The following is an 18,225-nucleotide window of genomic DNA, read 5'->3' on the forward strand; positions in this document are numbered from 1 at the left end:
GAAGGGTTGCGCTGAAAAAGGCCTGTAGGGCTGCGCTTTTTGAGAGAAGCCCTTTCAATAGGAGCCCTTCACTTTTTAAGTAGGGCTGCGCTTTTTAGGTAAAAGCGCAGCCCTTCAAGCTTAGAAGGGCTGCGCTTTTACCTAAAAAGCGCAGCCCTTCCTACCAAAAAAAAAATTTAAAAATATTTTTTTTTTGACATTTTTTTACTCATATATTAATCTCACATTTTCTGAATGTTAACATTTGAATTAAACTTTAAAGTAAACCATCCAAATCCAGAAGAGAAGAAATTATAGATCTACAATGCAACTAAACCTAAATATGCAGAAGAGAAGAAATTATTGATCTATAATGCAACTAAACCCAAAAAAAAAAAAAAAAAAAAAAAGAACGAAACGAAAAGGAACAAAAACTAATATACAGAAGAGAAGAAATTATAGATCTGAAAATAGGTCACATTTTTGTTACCATTATCCATCTTCTATATTTGTGTCAATTTACTTTCCATTTCATATTTTAAATCAAACCATCTCCCGATGAAACGATAAATTAAATATAGTAGTTGTGAATTCAAAGGGGATCTTCTTTTAATAGGGGCTAGCTTCACAAAAATCATTAAAACATCCAAGTGGCTGGCCAATTTTCAATACATGTTATCATATAAAGCAATATAGTAGTAGTAGTAAACCATGACTATTATATTACTTGGTAAAACAGAGTTGTCATCATCCTCATCTAACAACTCTATCAAATAATTCAAACCCAAAGCACTTAGTCATTTAGAGATAGGATACTACTATTATTATTAAAATAGGTAGAACAAGTCAATTACGGCCGATCAATAAGAACAAAAAAAAACTTAAGGGAAAAGAAATGAACAACTAAATTATATTTAGTTTGGTAGTTAATAAAAAGTCACAAGAAGTTTATACACAAAACTCAGGGAATTGAGCTAAAAGAAAGAATTGGTCACACAAATATGTACATAACTAGACCTCTTTCTTATTACAAGAAATCCCCTGATTCTCTTTTTGTTCCACCCCCTGAAGGTCCAAATTCCGGCTACCTTGTTATCCAAGATGAAGAATCATTGATGCCGTCGTGTTTCGGTCGGTCGAAAAGTCTCTCCATCGACGACCTGCCTCTCCCGTCGAACAAGATCCTCAGTGTATCCTACACCGATGATGGAGATGAGATCCTCGCTGTCCCCGTCATCGGTCAGCCGCTCTCTTCGAATCGATACTATGCTATCAAGGCACATAAGAAGCACAAAGGGTAAGCTTTTAAGTTTTGGTACTTGTAGAACATGAACATGGTACTGTTCTACTGTAGGATATGAAGATAGTTGTCAGTTTTTTTTGAAGGTAGTTCTTTTCGTTATGGTATTTCTTATACTATGGAGTTTGGATGCCTACTTTGGCTGTGTTTAGTAGGTGCTGATACATATATACTATGTTTTATCTTAGTTCTTTCATATTATTTTTTTGGATATTTTGAAGCACTAGTTCTTATTAGATTCACCAACAATCCCACTTACCGACCATCATTAAATATAATATCCCTTAAGGCCTTATTCTCTCATGGCTTTCGCCTCTCCCTTAGTTGCAATTCACATTGGTTTGTCTCACAGGGCCGTCTCAAAATGGTGGGGGCCTATGTGCTACTTATTGACATTAATCCTTAAAATTAAAATTATTATAATCAATTATAGAATATAAATATTTTTCATTAATAAAAATTACCATATAATACTAACTTTTTTAAAAATAATATCTAAAAAAATGAGTATTAGAATAATGTGACTAAAACAAATAATTAATTTTAAATTTTAAGAAGAAACTTTGTGTTATAGGTCTCTTTGCACATATTCATACACCACCTTGCTATTTCATCATTACCCCTCGTTACAATCTAAAAGATCATATTGGATGGCAATAAAAATCGTGAAAGGCAACCCATGTTTATGATGAAGTCTTATTACATGGATATACTGATATGCATTTTGTCTTATAAAATTACAATACGGCTTTATCTGTATCAACATAAAAAATCACGAGAAGTAAAAATTTGAGGAATAGAATAGTGTAGAGTTCTTCGATGTACAAAAATATTTATAACTAGGTAGCTAGACATCATAAAAACTTCTACTTTCCAGGAAAATGTTAGAAAGTTAAACTTCTCATTGTCAACCAAACAAAAGTTTCCACTTCCTATAAAATGCAAAATCACAAGAATAAATAAATCTTGTTATGTACAGCAAAATAATTAACCACTTAAGCTGTATATGATTGCACTCAATATCATCGGCAAACTTTTTCACACAAATGTATACGGTTTTTTAAATTTCCTCTACTTCCTTTCCTAACAAAATTGGACAGAAGATCATGAATAAAGGGAAAATGATAGATGAGATAAGAGAAAGAAAATAATAGGACAAATTATTAGAATAGTCAGTCTAATTTTAACATAAAATTAGACAAAGTCAAGCATGCATTCTCTTAATAAGCGTGTTTCATCTCACCCTAACCCAACATATTGGTCTATCCCTAGACATCTCACCCTAGCACAACATATCCGTCTATCCCAAGACATCTCACGTCAATCTAATGATCCTTCTCCGCTCCTTCCTTTGTTTTCCTCTAATTTAGTATTGAACTACAACAAACAATTTAAAATAACAACCAACAGTCTTACCAAATGGATTAAATTAGGCACTAAATCAGTTAGAAAATATAATTACTTATTAAATGGATTAAACTGGTCCATAAATAGATTAAACTAATCCCTAAATAGATTAAACTAGTCATTATATTCAGAAAGGTGTCATATTCTATTCTTAATATTGGATTTAGGCCATGCCTAATTTTAAATTAATAGTATACAGTCTCTTATAAGACGAATTGTAATAGTAGAATGGGGAAAACAAATGTCGCATTCCTTTAAGGAAAAAGGTTTCCCATCCAAATACGCCAATTTTTTTCTACCCTTGAAATACTAAGACCCTGTTCTTTTGAAATTATTTAAGGTGAACTGAAATTAAATTAAATTAACTGAACTTATTATTAATTGTTATTATCATCATCATCATCACTATTATTATTATTATTATTATTATTATTATTATTATTATTATTATTATTATTATTATTATTATTATTATTATTATTATTATTATTATATTATTATTATTATTATTATTATTATTATTATTATTATTATTATTATTATTATTATTATTATTATTGTTATTATTATTATTATATTTATTAATTTTAATTTTATTTTTTGATTTTTATTTTTATTGTTAAACTGAATTGAATTTAACTGAAAAATAGGTCTGAAAGAACATGGCCTAAATATTCAAGTATGCCTAAAATTATCTAATACTATAGGATTAACCTAGTACGGGGGTTTCACTGCCTGGTCAGCGAGTCGGGGTCTAGGGATGAAATGTCTTGGTGGGGGTGTGGGGGCAACGTCCCCGAAACTTTTCGTTATATGTAATTTAGGATATATTTTTTCAGTTTGGGTTAATTTAGACCCATTTTTTAGGCCGATTAGAATGATACTATATAAACCCTATAAGGGAGTGTTTGGTTCATATGATTTTGGTATGAGGTATGGGTTTAGAATGAGCAAAACCCGTACCTAGTGTTTGTTTAATAATTTGATAGATTTCAAACCCATAAGGTATGGGGCTTAGAAACCCAAAGGGGGAGGTGGGTTTAGCTCATACCAATACTTCTAGGTAATAAATAGAAGAGAAAAATCCATTACCAAATATAACCAAACACATGGTATTAGGTATCAAGTTCCAAACCTATACCACCTTAATTTCATTCCTGATTCCAAACTCATACCACTATATGAACCAAACGCCCCTAATTAACTTCTACCTTTATTATGCTGTAATAATTATTCACCGAGTTCACCCTAATATAATTAATTCTTCTTACTGTATAAACGTAGCTAACATCTTTTTAGTGAACCACGACATTGAATCTTTACTTGAATTGTCCATTATTGATTGCCTGTTTCGTTTTATTGGTTCTGTCACAACACTACACAAAAAATAATAGAAAAGACGACATTTGTCTAAAAGATTTGTCTCCCTTCCAGACACTCTTGAAAAACGTATTAACATTGTCATCATTTAATAATACCTATCAAACTGATCAAAACTTTATGGTTGTTTGCTTATGTTTCATGAATTTGTTTTTGTGTAAAAGAGAAGCATATGCATGTTCGAAAGATGAAGATAGACGAGTAAGTTGCGGCGGGAGCTCTATACGTGATGTCAAACCAAGACCCTTAGATCCTGACGATATATACCAGCAGTTCGAGTTTGAGTACTCAATGAAAATTACATGCACAACAAACAACGGATATATAATAAAGTCCGTTGCTACTGATGGTCATATTCCACGCTTCTTAAGGAACACATCACCATTGCAAATCCAAAGATCAACTGCAAATTCCAAAGATTTCATACTAGAAGAAGCCAATGGCCTTGATACTTCACTTCGTAAGCATCTTCCTAGCTTCAACTTCAGCTTATCTCGCGCCCCTCCAGAGCCTGTTTGTGTGGGTAAATGGTACTGTCCTTTTATGTTCATCCATGACGCGAAGTTGAAAGATCAAATGAACAATTCAGTGTACTACGAGATGACACTTGAACAGCGATGGGAGAGGATTTTCACAGCTGAAAGTAGTTACAATCAAGGAAGTAGTGTAATGATGGATGTGGTTGTTCCAATACAAGAAGTTGCAATAGGTGGAAAAGATGCTGTACTTGTAGATGAAAGAAGCACAGGCAATAAGGTGATTTGGTTTCGGAGCGTAGGAAACGGAGAGCAACTAAGTATTGGGTTGAATAAGGTGATTGTGGAGAGAATGATATGGGAGCAAGAAAGAGTTGGATGGGTTAATTCGGATGAAAGGCAAGTAAGAGTAATTAGAGAAGAAGAGTATGGAGGAATTGGATGGTGGGCAAAATTTGGGTGTTATGTTCTTGTTGAAAGATTTGTTCTTAAGAGAATGGATGGAAGTGTGGTTTTGACTTGTGATTTTAAGCATACTCACCAAATTAAGACCAAATGGGAGTGATTACACTTACAATGTTACACATGTTCGAGGCATATAGCAATGAAAAATAAATTATGGTAATGTGAATAAATTTATACGTAATTTTATGAAAGAATCTCTACTTATAAATTATAACAAGAAATTTCATTTTAAATGAAGTACGTAGTTTTAGTCCATAAATTTTCATTCCCACTTAATAACTATAATTTATATTATAAGTACATGTATAATGTGAATACGATACACCTAATTCTATACCTCTTTGTTAGGGGACCTAATTCTATATGTGGGTAGGGGTGTTAACGAGCCGAACCGAGACCGAACATGCTCAGGCTCGGCCCGGCTCGAAATTAGTGGAAGTCAAGCTCGACGAGCCTCCAATATTTGGGTTCGGCTAGAGCTCGACAGGACAAAATCCAAGTTCGGCTCAAGGCTCTGCTCGAAACTTAGTTTGAAAAAGTTGGGCTCAGGCCCAACCATGTAGGCCCAAGTCAACAACTAAAGCTACACTTAGACAAAAGGCCCAACCATGTAGGCAAGTATGCCCAATAAAGTAGGTGAGCTTGTTCTCTCATCCACCATATGGTTTTATAATTTGGTTTCCCTCTTATCATTGCTAAATTTTCAATATGGGACTCCATGGTTTGTTAAAGGAAAACAAACTCATCCTACCCATGCTTTTATAACTTGGCTTCCTTCTTAGCATAGCTAAGTTTTCAATGTGGGACTACATATTTTGTTTAAGTCATCCTACATATGTTTTTATAACTTGGTTTCCTTTTAGCATTGATAATATTTCAATATGAGACTCCATGTTTTGTTAAAGAGAAAAACTCACCTTACATATTCTTTTATAACTTGGTTTCCCTATTAACTTCACTAAAGTTTTAACGTGGGACTTCATGTTTTATTTAAAAAACTTTAACCTTGTAAAAGTGCCTTTAAATAATAAATTATTAAATAGTTTAATTATCAAATAATCAAATATTTTAAAATATACTTCATTCCTTTTGTGAAGAAAATAGAGTATAAAGTGTTTTTCCAACCAAGGAGGTACAAAAGCAAACTCTAAGTTGAGGTAAGGAATAATAGCTACTAATAAAGAAAATAAGATTGGTGCTTGTTTTCTTAACTAATGTGGGACTTTAGTGCCTAGTCAAGTACCCCCTCTGTAATTTATTTTTATCTTTCTCACTTAGAATCTTGACACTATTCAGAATTAGAGAGAATCTTTTAGATTTCTCTTAATATATAAGAAAAAAAATATAGTCATGTGGGGTCTTGTTTGATTCGTCTCAATGAGTACTTTATTAATATTCAATTATCATATATTTTACTAATATGTAATAAAAGATATTTAATGTATAATAAGTGCATTGACAAACGTGCAAAGTCAAAGTAGGAAAGATAAAAAAACACAGAGGGAATACTATTTAAGGTCCAAATTGGATTAAGTATTAAAATATAAATAGTTTGTAAATTTTATCGAACGTGTTTGCGAGCTTTCAAGCCGAACTCTATTAGGCTCAGTCTCGGCTCGTTAAGGTCGTGAGTGAATCCGAACTTGAACAAGCCTCTCCGAGCCGAGTTTTGACCGAGCCAAATCCTGACTCGTTAGCACCCCTACTTGTGGGATTGTATAAGCTTTGTTCTTGCAATTACTAATTAACACTAGTGGAAAAAACATCAAGTGCTCCGGTTAAAAACTATACAAGTGCTCCGTATTTGACCCGTAGCAGACCTCATACGAGCACTTGAGTATTTATCAAGTGCTCCGGTTGAAAACCGGAGCACTTAGATTTACAAGTGCTCCGGTTGTCTTAAAAACCGGAGCACTTGAGAATTTTATATGTTCAAAATTCTTCAAGTGCTCCGGTTGATAAGATAAAACCGGAGCACTTGTGAATCAAGTGCTTCCATTTTTTCCTAACAACCGGAGCACTTGACATATTTTTTTTTTTTAAAAAAAAATGTTGTTGTTGTTGTATAGCACCAAGCAGCATACAACAACAACACCACTAGTTGGAATAATACCATGCCCACAATAAGCTTATTGTACATGACAATGTTAGAGTTACCATTTTATGCAATCAAATGACTAATATAAGAAGCATAACTCATACTCATAACAGTAACACTAACTTCATCAACAAAAAATAATTACAACGCTCACAATTACATCATAACAAAGGCTTACAAACCCAATCCATATGAGAATCTATAATAAGCATTATACTGTCACAACAGAAGTATCATATAAAGAATACTATGGTAACATTCTACAATTACATGGTCAAATAATTAAGAATAGAACAGGGCAGTGCTATTAGAAGCATTTGAATCACTAGGAATTGGAAACTTCGACAGAAAAGGAAGCACTAGCAGTTATCCCTACTTATTTTCACCCTTTTTGTGTGTTAGAGATGACACGTAACTATGATTATTAGTCGCCATCGGAGGCCCATGCAAGAATTAAGAGATAAGATACGATTTTTGGTCTTTGATCCTGAATCAATGAGAAAGCAGAATACAATCTTATTTCACAAAATAAAGAAGAAAGCATCTTTACTGACCTTTGACATAAAAATGACACCAGTAGATTCTGTAAATTGATTCTCGAACAATCCCATAATTCAAAGTTTAGAACACCTATTTGTTAAATGCTTCATTATGCTTCTAATATAATAGCGGGGTTGTTTGGGACGAGTATTGACAGTTGGGGAGGGGGGTGGGGGTTGTTTAAAACGGGTGTTGACAAATAAATAAGGCCAATGGGAAAACCTTGATGTGTATAAAATTTGCTCCACCCTCATGAGCAACAACCATGGCAATCAAAGTCTTGCCACAACCAGGAGGGCCAAAAAGCAAGTAGCCTGTCTCCGATATCACTCCAACTTTCTACAAAAATACAACATAGCAACATTAAAAGATGAGAGATTAACTGTCGTAGATTACCTTGTTTGGGTGGAAAAAATTCTAAAAGTAAAACCAGGTGAGAGAACTTTTATCACCACATATAGCAAAAACAAGAACATGAAGGCAGAAATGATGTCAAGATGAGCAGAAGAGAAGAGAAGATGACATCCAAGATCCAAAGAAAACCTCACAAATTAAGCATGAAGAATTTTCAGTAAACTTGATCGACTATTTTTTTATATAGAAAACAAAACATTTGAAAAATATGCTAAGTAACACAGTCCTTCAAAGGCTTCCAAGCTAAGTATTGGATATACAAGTATTCCTACATGCACCAGTTGCGATGGTAGAGAAGCCTTCTCTTCGTAAAGAGGGTTGCACCATTTTAGTTGCCTCCTGTTGAAGACGCATAGTGCAAGTAAATATTGTATTTTCGCAACAATCTTGCCAACAAAAAAGGAAAAAAAGAAAAGAAAAGAAAAATGCAAGAATCACTAGTACTTGATTAAGGAAATTTTGTCAGAAACCACCTTTTATAATCACTTTTTTGTGAGAAACCACCTTTTAAAAAAATTTGGTTAATTAGCCACCTTTTTGGTTCTTTTTTTTGTTGGAAGCCACCACTTGCCGGAGTCCGGCATTGACTTCAATTTTCCGGCGTTGACCATCATATTTTCGCCATTCTTCCCCCTTTATCTTTCTCCCCCCCTCCCCCCTTGCATCCCCGAAAACCCACCCTCCCTCTCGCATCCCCCGGCAACCCCCCTCCTCCCTCGTAACCCGCCGGCAAACACCCCCACAACCATCCCCACCCTCCCAGCCCTAGCCCATCTCCTCCCTCGCATCCCCCACATCTCAGGTGGAAGAAATGGCGAAAATCTGGAAAAAAATAGCGAAAATATGATGGTCAACGCCGGATTCTGGAGTGGTGGCTTCCAACAAAAAAAGAACCAAAAAGGTGGCTAATTAACCAAATTTTTTAAAAAGGTGGTTTCTCACAAAAAAGTGATTATAAAAGGTGGTTTCTGACAAATTTTCCCTTGATTAAAGCTATCACATAGGAGAAAGCTGGCAAAGATGGTGAAAGCACAGCTACAAATAGAACGAGAAACTATACTAAAGAACCATCAGGCTTTCTTATATACAAGTTAAATTTAGGTTTAAAGCTAATAAGTTCAGAGATAATGGCTATCAAGATTTCTGTAGAAGTATACTTCTACTCATATTATTGTTCATTCATGTAAATTAAATGGCTGCTATGTTAGGGATTTTCCACTGCACTAAACCTGTATGAAGCATTTAAGTCACTATGTAGAAAACGTTAATGGCGTGCAGATATAAGATATACCTAGCAGTGACATTTTTGTTTTTATTTCCCCAGACGAAGAACCATCCTTCTCTGAATCTACCATCTTTGCTGCAGCACTGGTTGATTTTTGGGTATGCATCATAACAAATTTGAAGTTAAATGTTTGTCAAGGCAAAATTCCAACTGAAACCAAGGCATTAACTGTTTCATTTGACTTTTGCAAGGATATTTTTTAGAAACAACTGACTGGTTTCTTACAAAGTGACAGATAATATCAAATAAAACGAAAAAAAAAATAAAGTTAAGTGCACTGTCCTCAAGTTCCAAGTCATTCAAGTAGAGAGAGTGACATCTAAGTTTAGGCTTTCTTCTAGTCAAATTCTAGATTATTCTCCTGTTTTTATCCTCAAGTTCTGCAATTATCTTCCTGTGAAGGCTAGAGCTAGAAAACATAGCATCAAGAACATGAAAACACAATAAACATAGTCATATCAATATGTCATCTATTGTGGTAACCAATGTTATTAGGATCGCGATCCTACTTAGGATCGGAAAGGGAGGGTAGGATCGAATCGTAGAATCGGATCGTAGAATCGACCGATCCTACCAAAATTAAGAAAAAAAATCATTTGAGTAAACTTTGTCTATTGTATATTCATATTTGAGCTAAAATACGAATAATAACTCAATATTTTCAATAAGTGACCACTTAAAAAAAGACGACAAGATATATACAAAGTATAAAATCACACTAGTAACTTTGATAAGTCTACACTCTACTAAAATAAAGCACAAATTACATCACCATCAACTGTATATTCGTATTTGAGCTAGAATTAATATAATAATTCAGTCTTTATAATAAATCACTTGTTAAAAAGGCACCATGACATGTAGTAAATAATTATACACATAATGTATTAAGTCTACACCTTATTATAATTGATCAAACACAAATTACATCCCCACCACTAAAAATCAACTCCATAAATTACACATCAATATTTTCATAACTACATTCATCTACATTGTCACCACTCCCCATATCTGCCAGTGGTAGTTCCTCCGATATCATGTTAGCATAATTGATTTACTGTATTAGTTTAGCAAGAAATATGTAAGAAAATAGGCAGCAATTCAAATTAAATTGAGCCAAAATTCAAGTAGAAATATAGGAAATACCAGTAGAAATCCAACAGAAATTAAGCAAGAATTCAAGCAAACAAAATCAAGTTTCAAGCAGAAATTTGAGCTACAAAATCAAGCAAAACCTCGACCATTAATTCAACCAGAAAAATCAAAAAGTCAACAGATGCATCCTGGATATATTAAGGTTAGAATATATTATTCAATATACAGGAAGGAATTGCTCTATGCAGATTCAAGCACAAACGCAGATGAAAACCTGATGTGCCCTTAAGAAGGTGATGATCTCCTTTATTCCTGCATCTCCAAAGACAATATCTTGCTCTAACTGTCCAAGCTCTCGGAGCTCCATATCACTGATAATTTTGTTTATTATTCTAGCGATCTGCACAACAAAATACAATTTTACACACAAAAATCTAGTACATCAATATCCAATAACACTAGGATGTTTCCCAGATGTACCAATATTATCTCAAATAATTATTATCAACTAGAGAGCTGTATCACTACTTTCGGACGAGCTCGTTTCTTGGCTGCCAGTAAACATCAAAATTCATTTGATATTTATGTGGTATGGGAAGCACAACCCATGAGGATCCAATATTATTACTTGCGCACATATCAATGGCTATGTTACTATAGTCTAAGCTCCAGAAAGTCTGTAATTGCCTCCTCCTAGGACTATTTTACGTCTCCAAAAACCAAATCACTATATATACTTGCATATTAATTTGAGAGATTTAAGCGCAGTTCTATCAATTCTGTGATCGAGGGTGTAAATTCTGAAGCAACTACGTAGTTGATATAAAATGTGATTCACTTGATTGGTTTTCACTTTTGGTGACTTAGAGATGGTCAAGGTGACTGCAACCTATAGAAATGACCATTGCGATCCAGCATAGATTTCTCACCTAAACTATAAACGCCAAGGTTCACAGCCAATGTCAGGCCAAAGAAACAATCATCTGCCTTGCCGTCAAAGTCCCACAAGTTCAGTTCAAGGTTTGGCTTTGTTTCTGTTAAGCAAAATGATGGTTAAACATCATAAAAAATTATAGAGAAGCAGGCATACAGAGGTAGAATTCAAAGCTTAATTGTATAATCTGGCTTACTATGAAAGGGATCATGAATGGGACGAGGCACCCGCAAAGCAACCTGTCATAGCTCATGTTAGGTTATCAGTATCAAGCATATCAGTTTATGATGGCAGACAGCCCATCTTAAAATGCAACCATAAATTTACAAGGATTATCGTTCATCTTACAATTCAAAAGCACCAGGTGTGCCTAGGCAAAGAGGGTGTCGATGGCTGAGGGATGAGGGCTGAGGCACATGCATCAAACAAACCAGCACTTTTATCCATAAATGCAAATTTTTTATAATTTTACAGATCAACTATAAATGATCTCCACGAAAAACACATCGCTGACCAATGAACTTGATCTTCTATCATCAGTATCTCGTAAAGAGCAAAGGAACAACATCTATGGCTGTGCCATTGCTGATCATCAAAATTCAGAAAGGAAAAAATAAAAAAAAAGGGAGAGAGAGCCTTCCATACAGGAATTGGCATGCTAATAAAAGTGGAATGGGTAATGTTTCCCGTCCTTTTGCAAAAAAAGTAAACAAACTATACCTTCCCTACAGCACTGCCTCCTGCTCTTACTTTAAAAACAAGAAAGGGAAAGAGAGGGGAATGTCTTTCATTTTATAATTGCTAAGCTATCAGAATGACATGTGATAACTGAACGAAAAGGAAGAGAAGACTGGAAAATATGAAAACATACCAACGAAATATGCAATTAAAGAAATTTAACTAGAAAAAGCGATGCAATATAAGGAGAAAGGAGGATGAACAGATTGCTCCAACAATTCACCTATTAGTTCTAACCTTAATTAGGTTCATTATAACAATTTTTCAAAATAAGATAAAAATACAGATTTTAAACAAATACCTAATATACCTCGAGTAATTTGAACTTGAAATCAGATGGAGAATCCTGAGGTTCTACAAATTGCGAAGAAACGAACCTAGTTAGTGAGACAACCCCTAAAAACTTCCATTGAAAACCCTAGGAGAGAGAAAATTGAGGCGATTATGATGATGATTGAATAGTAAGTGATATAAATCAGAAATATGCAACAATAATTAAAACAACATTAACAACAGGAACTATATATTATATACAAAGATTATTCGATACATATAGAACGAATTTCCAAGATTTAAAAACGCATCAAAGTATTGAATTATTACCAAAAACTAACTGTCGGAAAGACAAAGAAAGTTAAGAGGGTACTAAAAATTCAGGAATCACGAAATTTAGGGCTAGATTTATCTTCTAACAATCAAAGTTAAGAGGCCTGAGACTCAAATTTAGGGCTAGATTTATCTCAGATTACAATTGAGGAAACAGAAACTCACCATTTTCTCCAAGACTCCGACGACCGACGCACCACTAGTTGAACGGACCGCGGACCGACCACGACGAGGCGACGACCAGCCGACTGAGAGGAGACGAAGTGAGAATGTGCGATCTCCGAGAGAGTGAGAGAGTGACTTGAGTTTGAGAGAGTGAGTTTGAGAAATGAAACGACACTGAGGACGTTTTAGGTTTCGTTATTCTTTGGAGGAAAACTTGTGCAAGTGCTCGGGTTGATTAACCGGAGCACTTATTCACAAGTGCTCCGGTTGACTAGTCAAACGGAGCACTTGACATCAAGTGCTCCGGTGGGCTATTAACCCGGAGCACTTGTAAATTTTTTATATTAAAATTTTCACAAGTGCTTGGGTTGATTATTCAACCGAAGCACTTGACAAGTAGCACAAGGAGTTTTTTCCACTAGTGTAAGTGCGTTCTCCAAAAAAATTAAGAAATATAAATATATAACCCCTTCATGTTTCATTCACAGTAGTTCATTAAACTATATATATTTACAATATTTACTAAATAAAAAAGAACATTTTTTATCCCAAAACCATTTAAAATCACCTATAAAGGTAAGGTAGTTTTGCTTCTGAAAACAAAGATGTAGCCTCTAATTACTATATTTTATAGATTGAGAGATATGTGCATTCAAAGTCAGCCTTATGTCATTCCTTCTTCACGCATTCTACCAAATACCTTCAAGCTAAGGCACCATTCAAGGCACTATTCTTACAAATCTCCACCTTGACTTGAATCCTCTCACCATAAGCAGAAAACAGATGCATTGATCTCAATACCCAGAATCTCCCTTCAACCAGATTTGTCCCAAACGACAACCAGACCAGATTAGTCCCTAGGACCCCAGAAATGCCCCATGAGGGCAACTAACAATCACGAATATTGAGTAAGTCCAAACAATGTTGAAACTTACTCTGCGGAACCGGCTTGGTGAACATGTCAGCAGGATTATCAGCAGTTCCTACCTTCTTCACCTTAATCCTAGTCTCACTCCTCAGAAAATGATATCTCACATCAATATGCTTAGTCCTCTCATGATGGACTTGATCCTTAGCTAAGCATATTGCACTCAGACTGTCACAATACACAGTAGCCTAATCGTGATGTAGACCGAGATCACTAACTAGCCCCTTTAGCCATATCCCCTCTTTAGCAGCTGTTGTCAATGCCATGTACTCTGCTTCAGTAGTAGACAAAGTAACTGTAGCCTGCAAAGTTGCCTTCCAACTAACGACAGAACCACCAAGAGTAAAGACGTAACCAGTCATTGACCTCCTACTATCAACATCTCCAGCATAATCAGAATCCGAATAACCAGTGACTAAACACTGAGTATCATTCTCATAGATGAGACCAACGTCAGATGTACCTCTTAGGTACCGAAAAATCCGCTTAACCGCCTGCCAATGCTCCTTACCAGGATCACCCATGAACCTAGTAACTACACTGACTGCATGTGCAAGATCCGGCCTAGTACAAACCATAGCGTACATCAAACTCCCTACTGCACTAGCATAAGGAACTCGACTCATGTACTCCTTCTCCTCAGCAGTCTAAGGTGCAAAAGCAACAGACAAATGATTATTTGAAGCACTTGGAGTGTCTATAGGTGTAACAGCCCGTGTTTCATTAACCAGCTTAATTATAAATAAGTGCAACGGAAGCCCTGGTTAACAAAACTCGGACCATCACCATGACATCATCTAATGGAAATTGGATGATATCGCGGAATAACGAACTTATATAGAGAAACACTTTTATACAACCAAACTGATAATATACAACCCTTATTCCTTATACTTACTAATTTACATACATAGCATCGACCAACTATGTCGGATTACAAAAACTAGCTTTAAAAGACATCTCACGAGCGTAAAGCTTAGAGTTTGAGATCAAAAGCTACACTTTAAGCATAACTACAGAGCATGTAACACTGCATATATATACAAGTCATCACTTGAGCACAGCAAAAGCAGAGACACGATCATAACGTCTTTAGAAACCTGCATCATCAGGAACTACTGCTCCCACCAGGAACAGGTTCCAAGAACAAGCGTCAGCCAAAAAGCTGAGTACTAAGTTTATTACCATGTAAAACATACTTTAGTGGTACTTGCTTTCGAAATAATCTATGAACCACCAGATAATCACATGTTACCATGAGTTAATCAAGCAATAAAACAAAATTAAGATTATTATCTAAAACATTGTTCCTTGGAGAAAGAGAACGCGACGGAGGGGACAAAGCCTACATCTCCGACTGTGGGGGTCGTCACCCAACCTTTTCGTTTTCCATGGCCATTACCGCGACTAGTCCGGAGTTCATATTTCCAATTCCAATCACTTATCATATTCAAGTTTCGCATTACTTGAATTCGCCCGATTATCGTTCCATAGAGCTATGGGCAGGTTTCCCTATGGAACCCCCAAGGTTCCCAGTCCATGGGGCACAGTTCATTACCTCATTGGTCGACTAAATGAGGCTACTTTCTCCATAAAAATCATTCCATCGTATGAATCATACAAACTTATACATGTGTATACATTAATCCAAAAAGAGAATCTACAATCAATACATATGACCGTTCTATTGCTAGCTTCGATTATATGCTTTGAGCCACTATTAAACGACTAATACCAACAAAATATGACTAAAGTACCTAAGGACAGCATGTTATACATAATATAGTGAACTTAATACACACATATTATCACTCAAAAGTTCAGCATAATTTCATACTAGCTTTTTCTACGAAAACGACTATAAATCAGGGCATTAGTCTTCATAGTATTTATAAACCTTTGATTAGCACAACTAAATTACTTCATGGACACTAAATTAATATTTTACAGTAGCTAAACAGTAGGTTAAATAACATAAATAGCATATTCACATTGATATTAAGCTTAACCATTACAAACACTTACCATAATGACATATATACATCATATTTAGCAATTACAACTTAAGAATGAGTACTTATAACTTTAAAACAACTATAATAGCACTCAATATAACTTTAAACAGATTATATACATGCTGGTTCCACATAAAAATTAGCTCACAATTCACATCATACATATAATCATTATAACAACTCAAAGAAAGAAGGTTATAGTAATCAAGCTTAGTACCTTAGAAATCCTAGCTTAAACCTTGATTAAATCTCCTTAACTAGTCCAACTACTGGTGTATCTTGAAATACTATCAAAATAAGACATTATGGTGTAAGGAAATAAGATTAAAGCTAAACTAATCTAAGAGAAAACTCAAACAGAAGCTGACAGGTTTTCCAGCAGCATACCTGACTTCTTAGGGGCTTTAACACCAACTTCTAATGGCTCTAAAGCACGAACAAAGGCCTTAGGTTCTGGGTATTCAAGTGTAGAACAATAATATGTAAGAAAACCTAGCTTAAAGGAAGAGAAAATTAAGAAAAACTGAAGAGACTCACCTAGGGGCAGGGACGCAGGTTCTGGCGAGATGGAGAGAGTGTGGTGTGTGCTTCTGGGCAGCTGTGTTTTAAGTTTTTATCAAGCAAAGCATGAGGTGGGAGTGAAGTACAGCATGTTGGCGTCCTATTCATGCCTTGGTTTTGGTTAGATTGACACGAAAAAGGGGTTATTGCAGCTTACTAAGCTAGCTGCTGCATCAGCTGCTCCAAAAGAGTTTAATTGGAAACCCTCATGGATAGGAAACCTATTAATGGTTTCTAATTGCTGGATTTCATTCCTAATTAACATACTAAGGTAAGTAGACGTGGCCCATTTGGTTTAGACTTGAAATTCAGTAGAGAAGGCTTCACAAATAGGACTTTGATGCTACCCGATAAAAGCTTCAGCTCTATTTTTGTAGATTCTATTACTATGGCTCTTATAGGTTTAGTAGCATATCTAAGGGTCCTTAAACCTTATTACCAAGTTAATAAGAATACCATAAACACATATACATTCTTGTTACACACATAAACAAGTCATTCAAGTATTTAAAACTTCATAAAACCACATCATAAGCTCTTAATGAGCTCAATCAAGACCATAAAAAGTACCTAGACTTATTACCACATACCACTAATTAAGTTTTAGGGTCTAACAACTTAAAAAGAATATTGGAGCTATTACAATAGGCTTAGCTGTTATCATGCCAAACCTTGATAGAATCTTCTGAACATAACCTTTCTGTGACAAGAAAAGTTTCTTCTGACCTCTTTTCCTATAGATCTCCATCCCCAAAATCTTCTTTGCAGCACCCAAATCTTTCATCTCAAACTCAGCACTGAGAAGACCCTTCAACCTCTGAATATCAGACTTAGCCTTAGCAGCTATAAGCATATCATCTACATACATAACCAGCTATATGAAAGAACCATCACCCAGCTTGCTATGATACACACATCAATCATACTCACTTATGTTGTAGCCTAACTCAATCATGTAGCTGTCAAACCGCTTATACCACTGCCTAGGAGACTGCTTTAGTCCATACAAGGACTTCTTCAATCTGCAAACATAATCCTCTTTTCCCGGAACTTGAAACCCATCTGGTTGTGTCATATAAATCTCTTCTTCCAACTCCCCATGTAGGAAAGCTGTTTTGACATCTAGTTGCTCAAGTTCAAGATCCTGTTGTGCAACTATTGCTAGTAGCACCCTAATGGAAGTATGTCTGACTACAGGTGAGAAAATCTCATTATAATCTACTCCTTCCCTTTGTGTGAACCCTCTTGCAACAACCCGAGCTTTATACTTGACCCCCTCAGTTGGTGAAGACCTTTCCTTCTTCTTGAAGACCCATTTGCATGTTACAATCTTCCTCTCCTTAGGATGTTTGACTAACTCCCAAGTCTGATTCTTATCTAGAGACTCCATCTCGTCTCCCATTGCAGCAAGCCATAAAGTGGACTCACTTCCAGAAATAGCTTCTTTATAGGTGGACGGCTCATGATTTTCTACCTCCACCTCCTCAGCAACCATGTCTTCAAAACCATACCTCCTTGGAGGCCCTACACCAACTCTTCTAGCTCTATCAAGTGCTATGCTAGGTTGATGTGTTTCAGATGACTGATGACTAGAAGACTCTTCAGTAGCACCATGTTGATCTTCTCCACCTTGGTGCTGTGATTCACTCTTAGCCTGAGTGACTTGCAGCTCCACCTGTTTATCAACATTACTACTAACAGACACCATAGTAGGCTTCACAGGAGAGTTAAATATAGAATTTTCATCAAATACTACACTTCTACTAAGTATAACCCGTTTTTCATAAGGTGGCCAGATTCTATAGCCCTTAACTCCTTCTCCAAATCCCACAAATA

The 18,225-nt window shown here is 35.4% G+C and overlaps 1 protein-coding gene across 2 annotated transcripts; it reads left to right on the forward strand.

The window, feature by feature from the left end:
* The first annotated feature begins 615 nt into the window (after positions 1-615).
* On the forward strand, positions 616-5,174 carry LOC104896312 (hypothetical protein). 2 transcript variants are annotated; one of them, XM_010683046.4, is made up of 2 exons: positions 616-1,276; positions 4,236-5,174. In XM_010683046.4, exons 1-2 carry the CDS (start codon positions 1,183-1,185, stop codon positions 5,105-5,107), a joined length of 966 nt encoding a protein of 321 aa, XP_010681348.2. In that variant the 5' UTR covers positions 616-1,182; the 3' UTR covers positions 5,108-5,174. The 2 variants fall into 2 exon arrangements, with proteins under 2 accessions (XP_010681348.2, XP_010681347.2); XM_010683045.4 differs by having other exon boundaries at positions 627-1,276; positions 4,231-5,174.
* Positions 5,175-18,225: the final 13,051 nt, after the last annotated feature.

Source organism: Beta vulgaris, chromosome 6 (genome assembly GCF_026745355.1).
Source record: "Beta vulgaris subsp. vulgaris cultivar EL10 chromosome 6, EL10.2, whole genome shotgun sequence".
NCBI lineage: Eukaryota > Viridiplantae > Streptophyta > Magnoliopsida > Caryophyllales > Amaranthaceae > Beta > Beta vulgaris.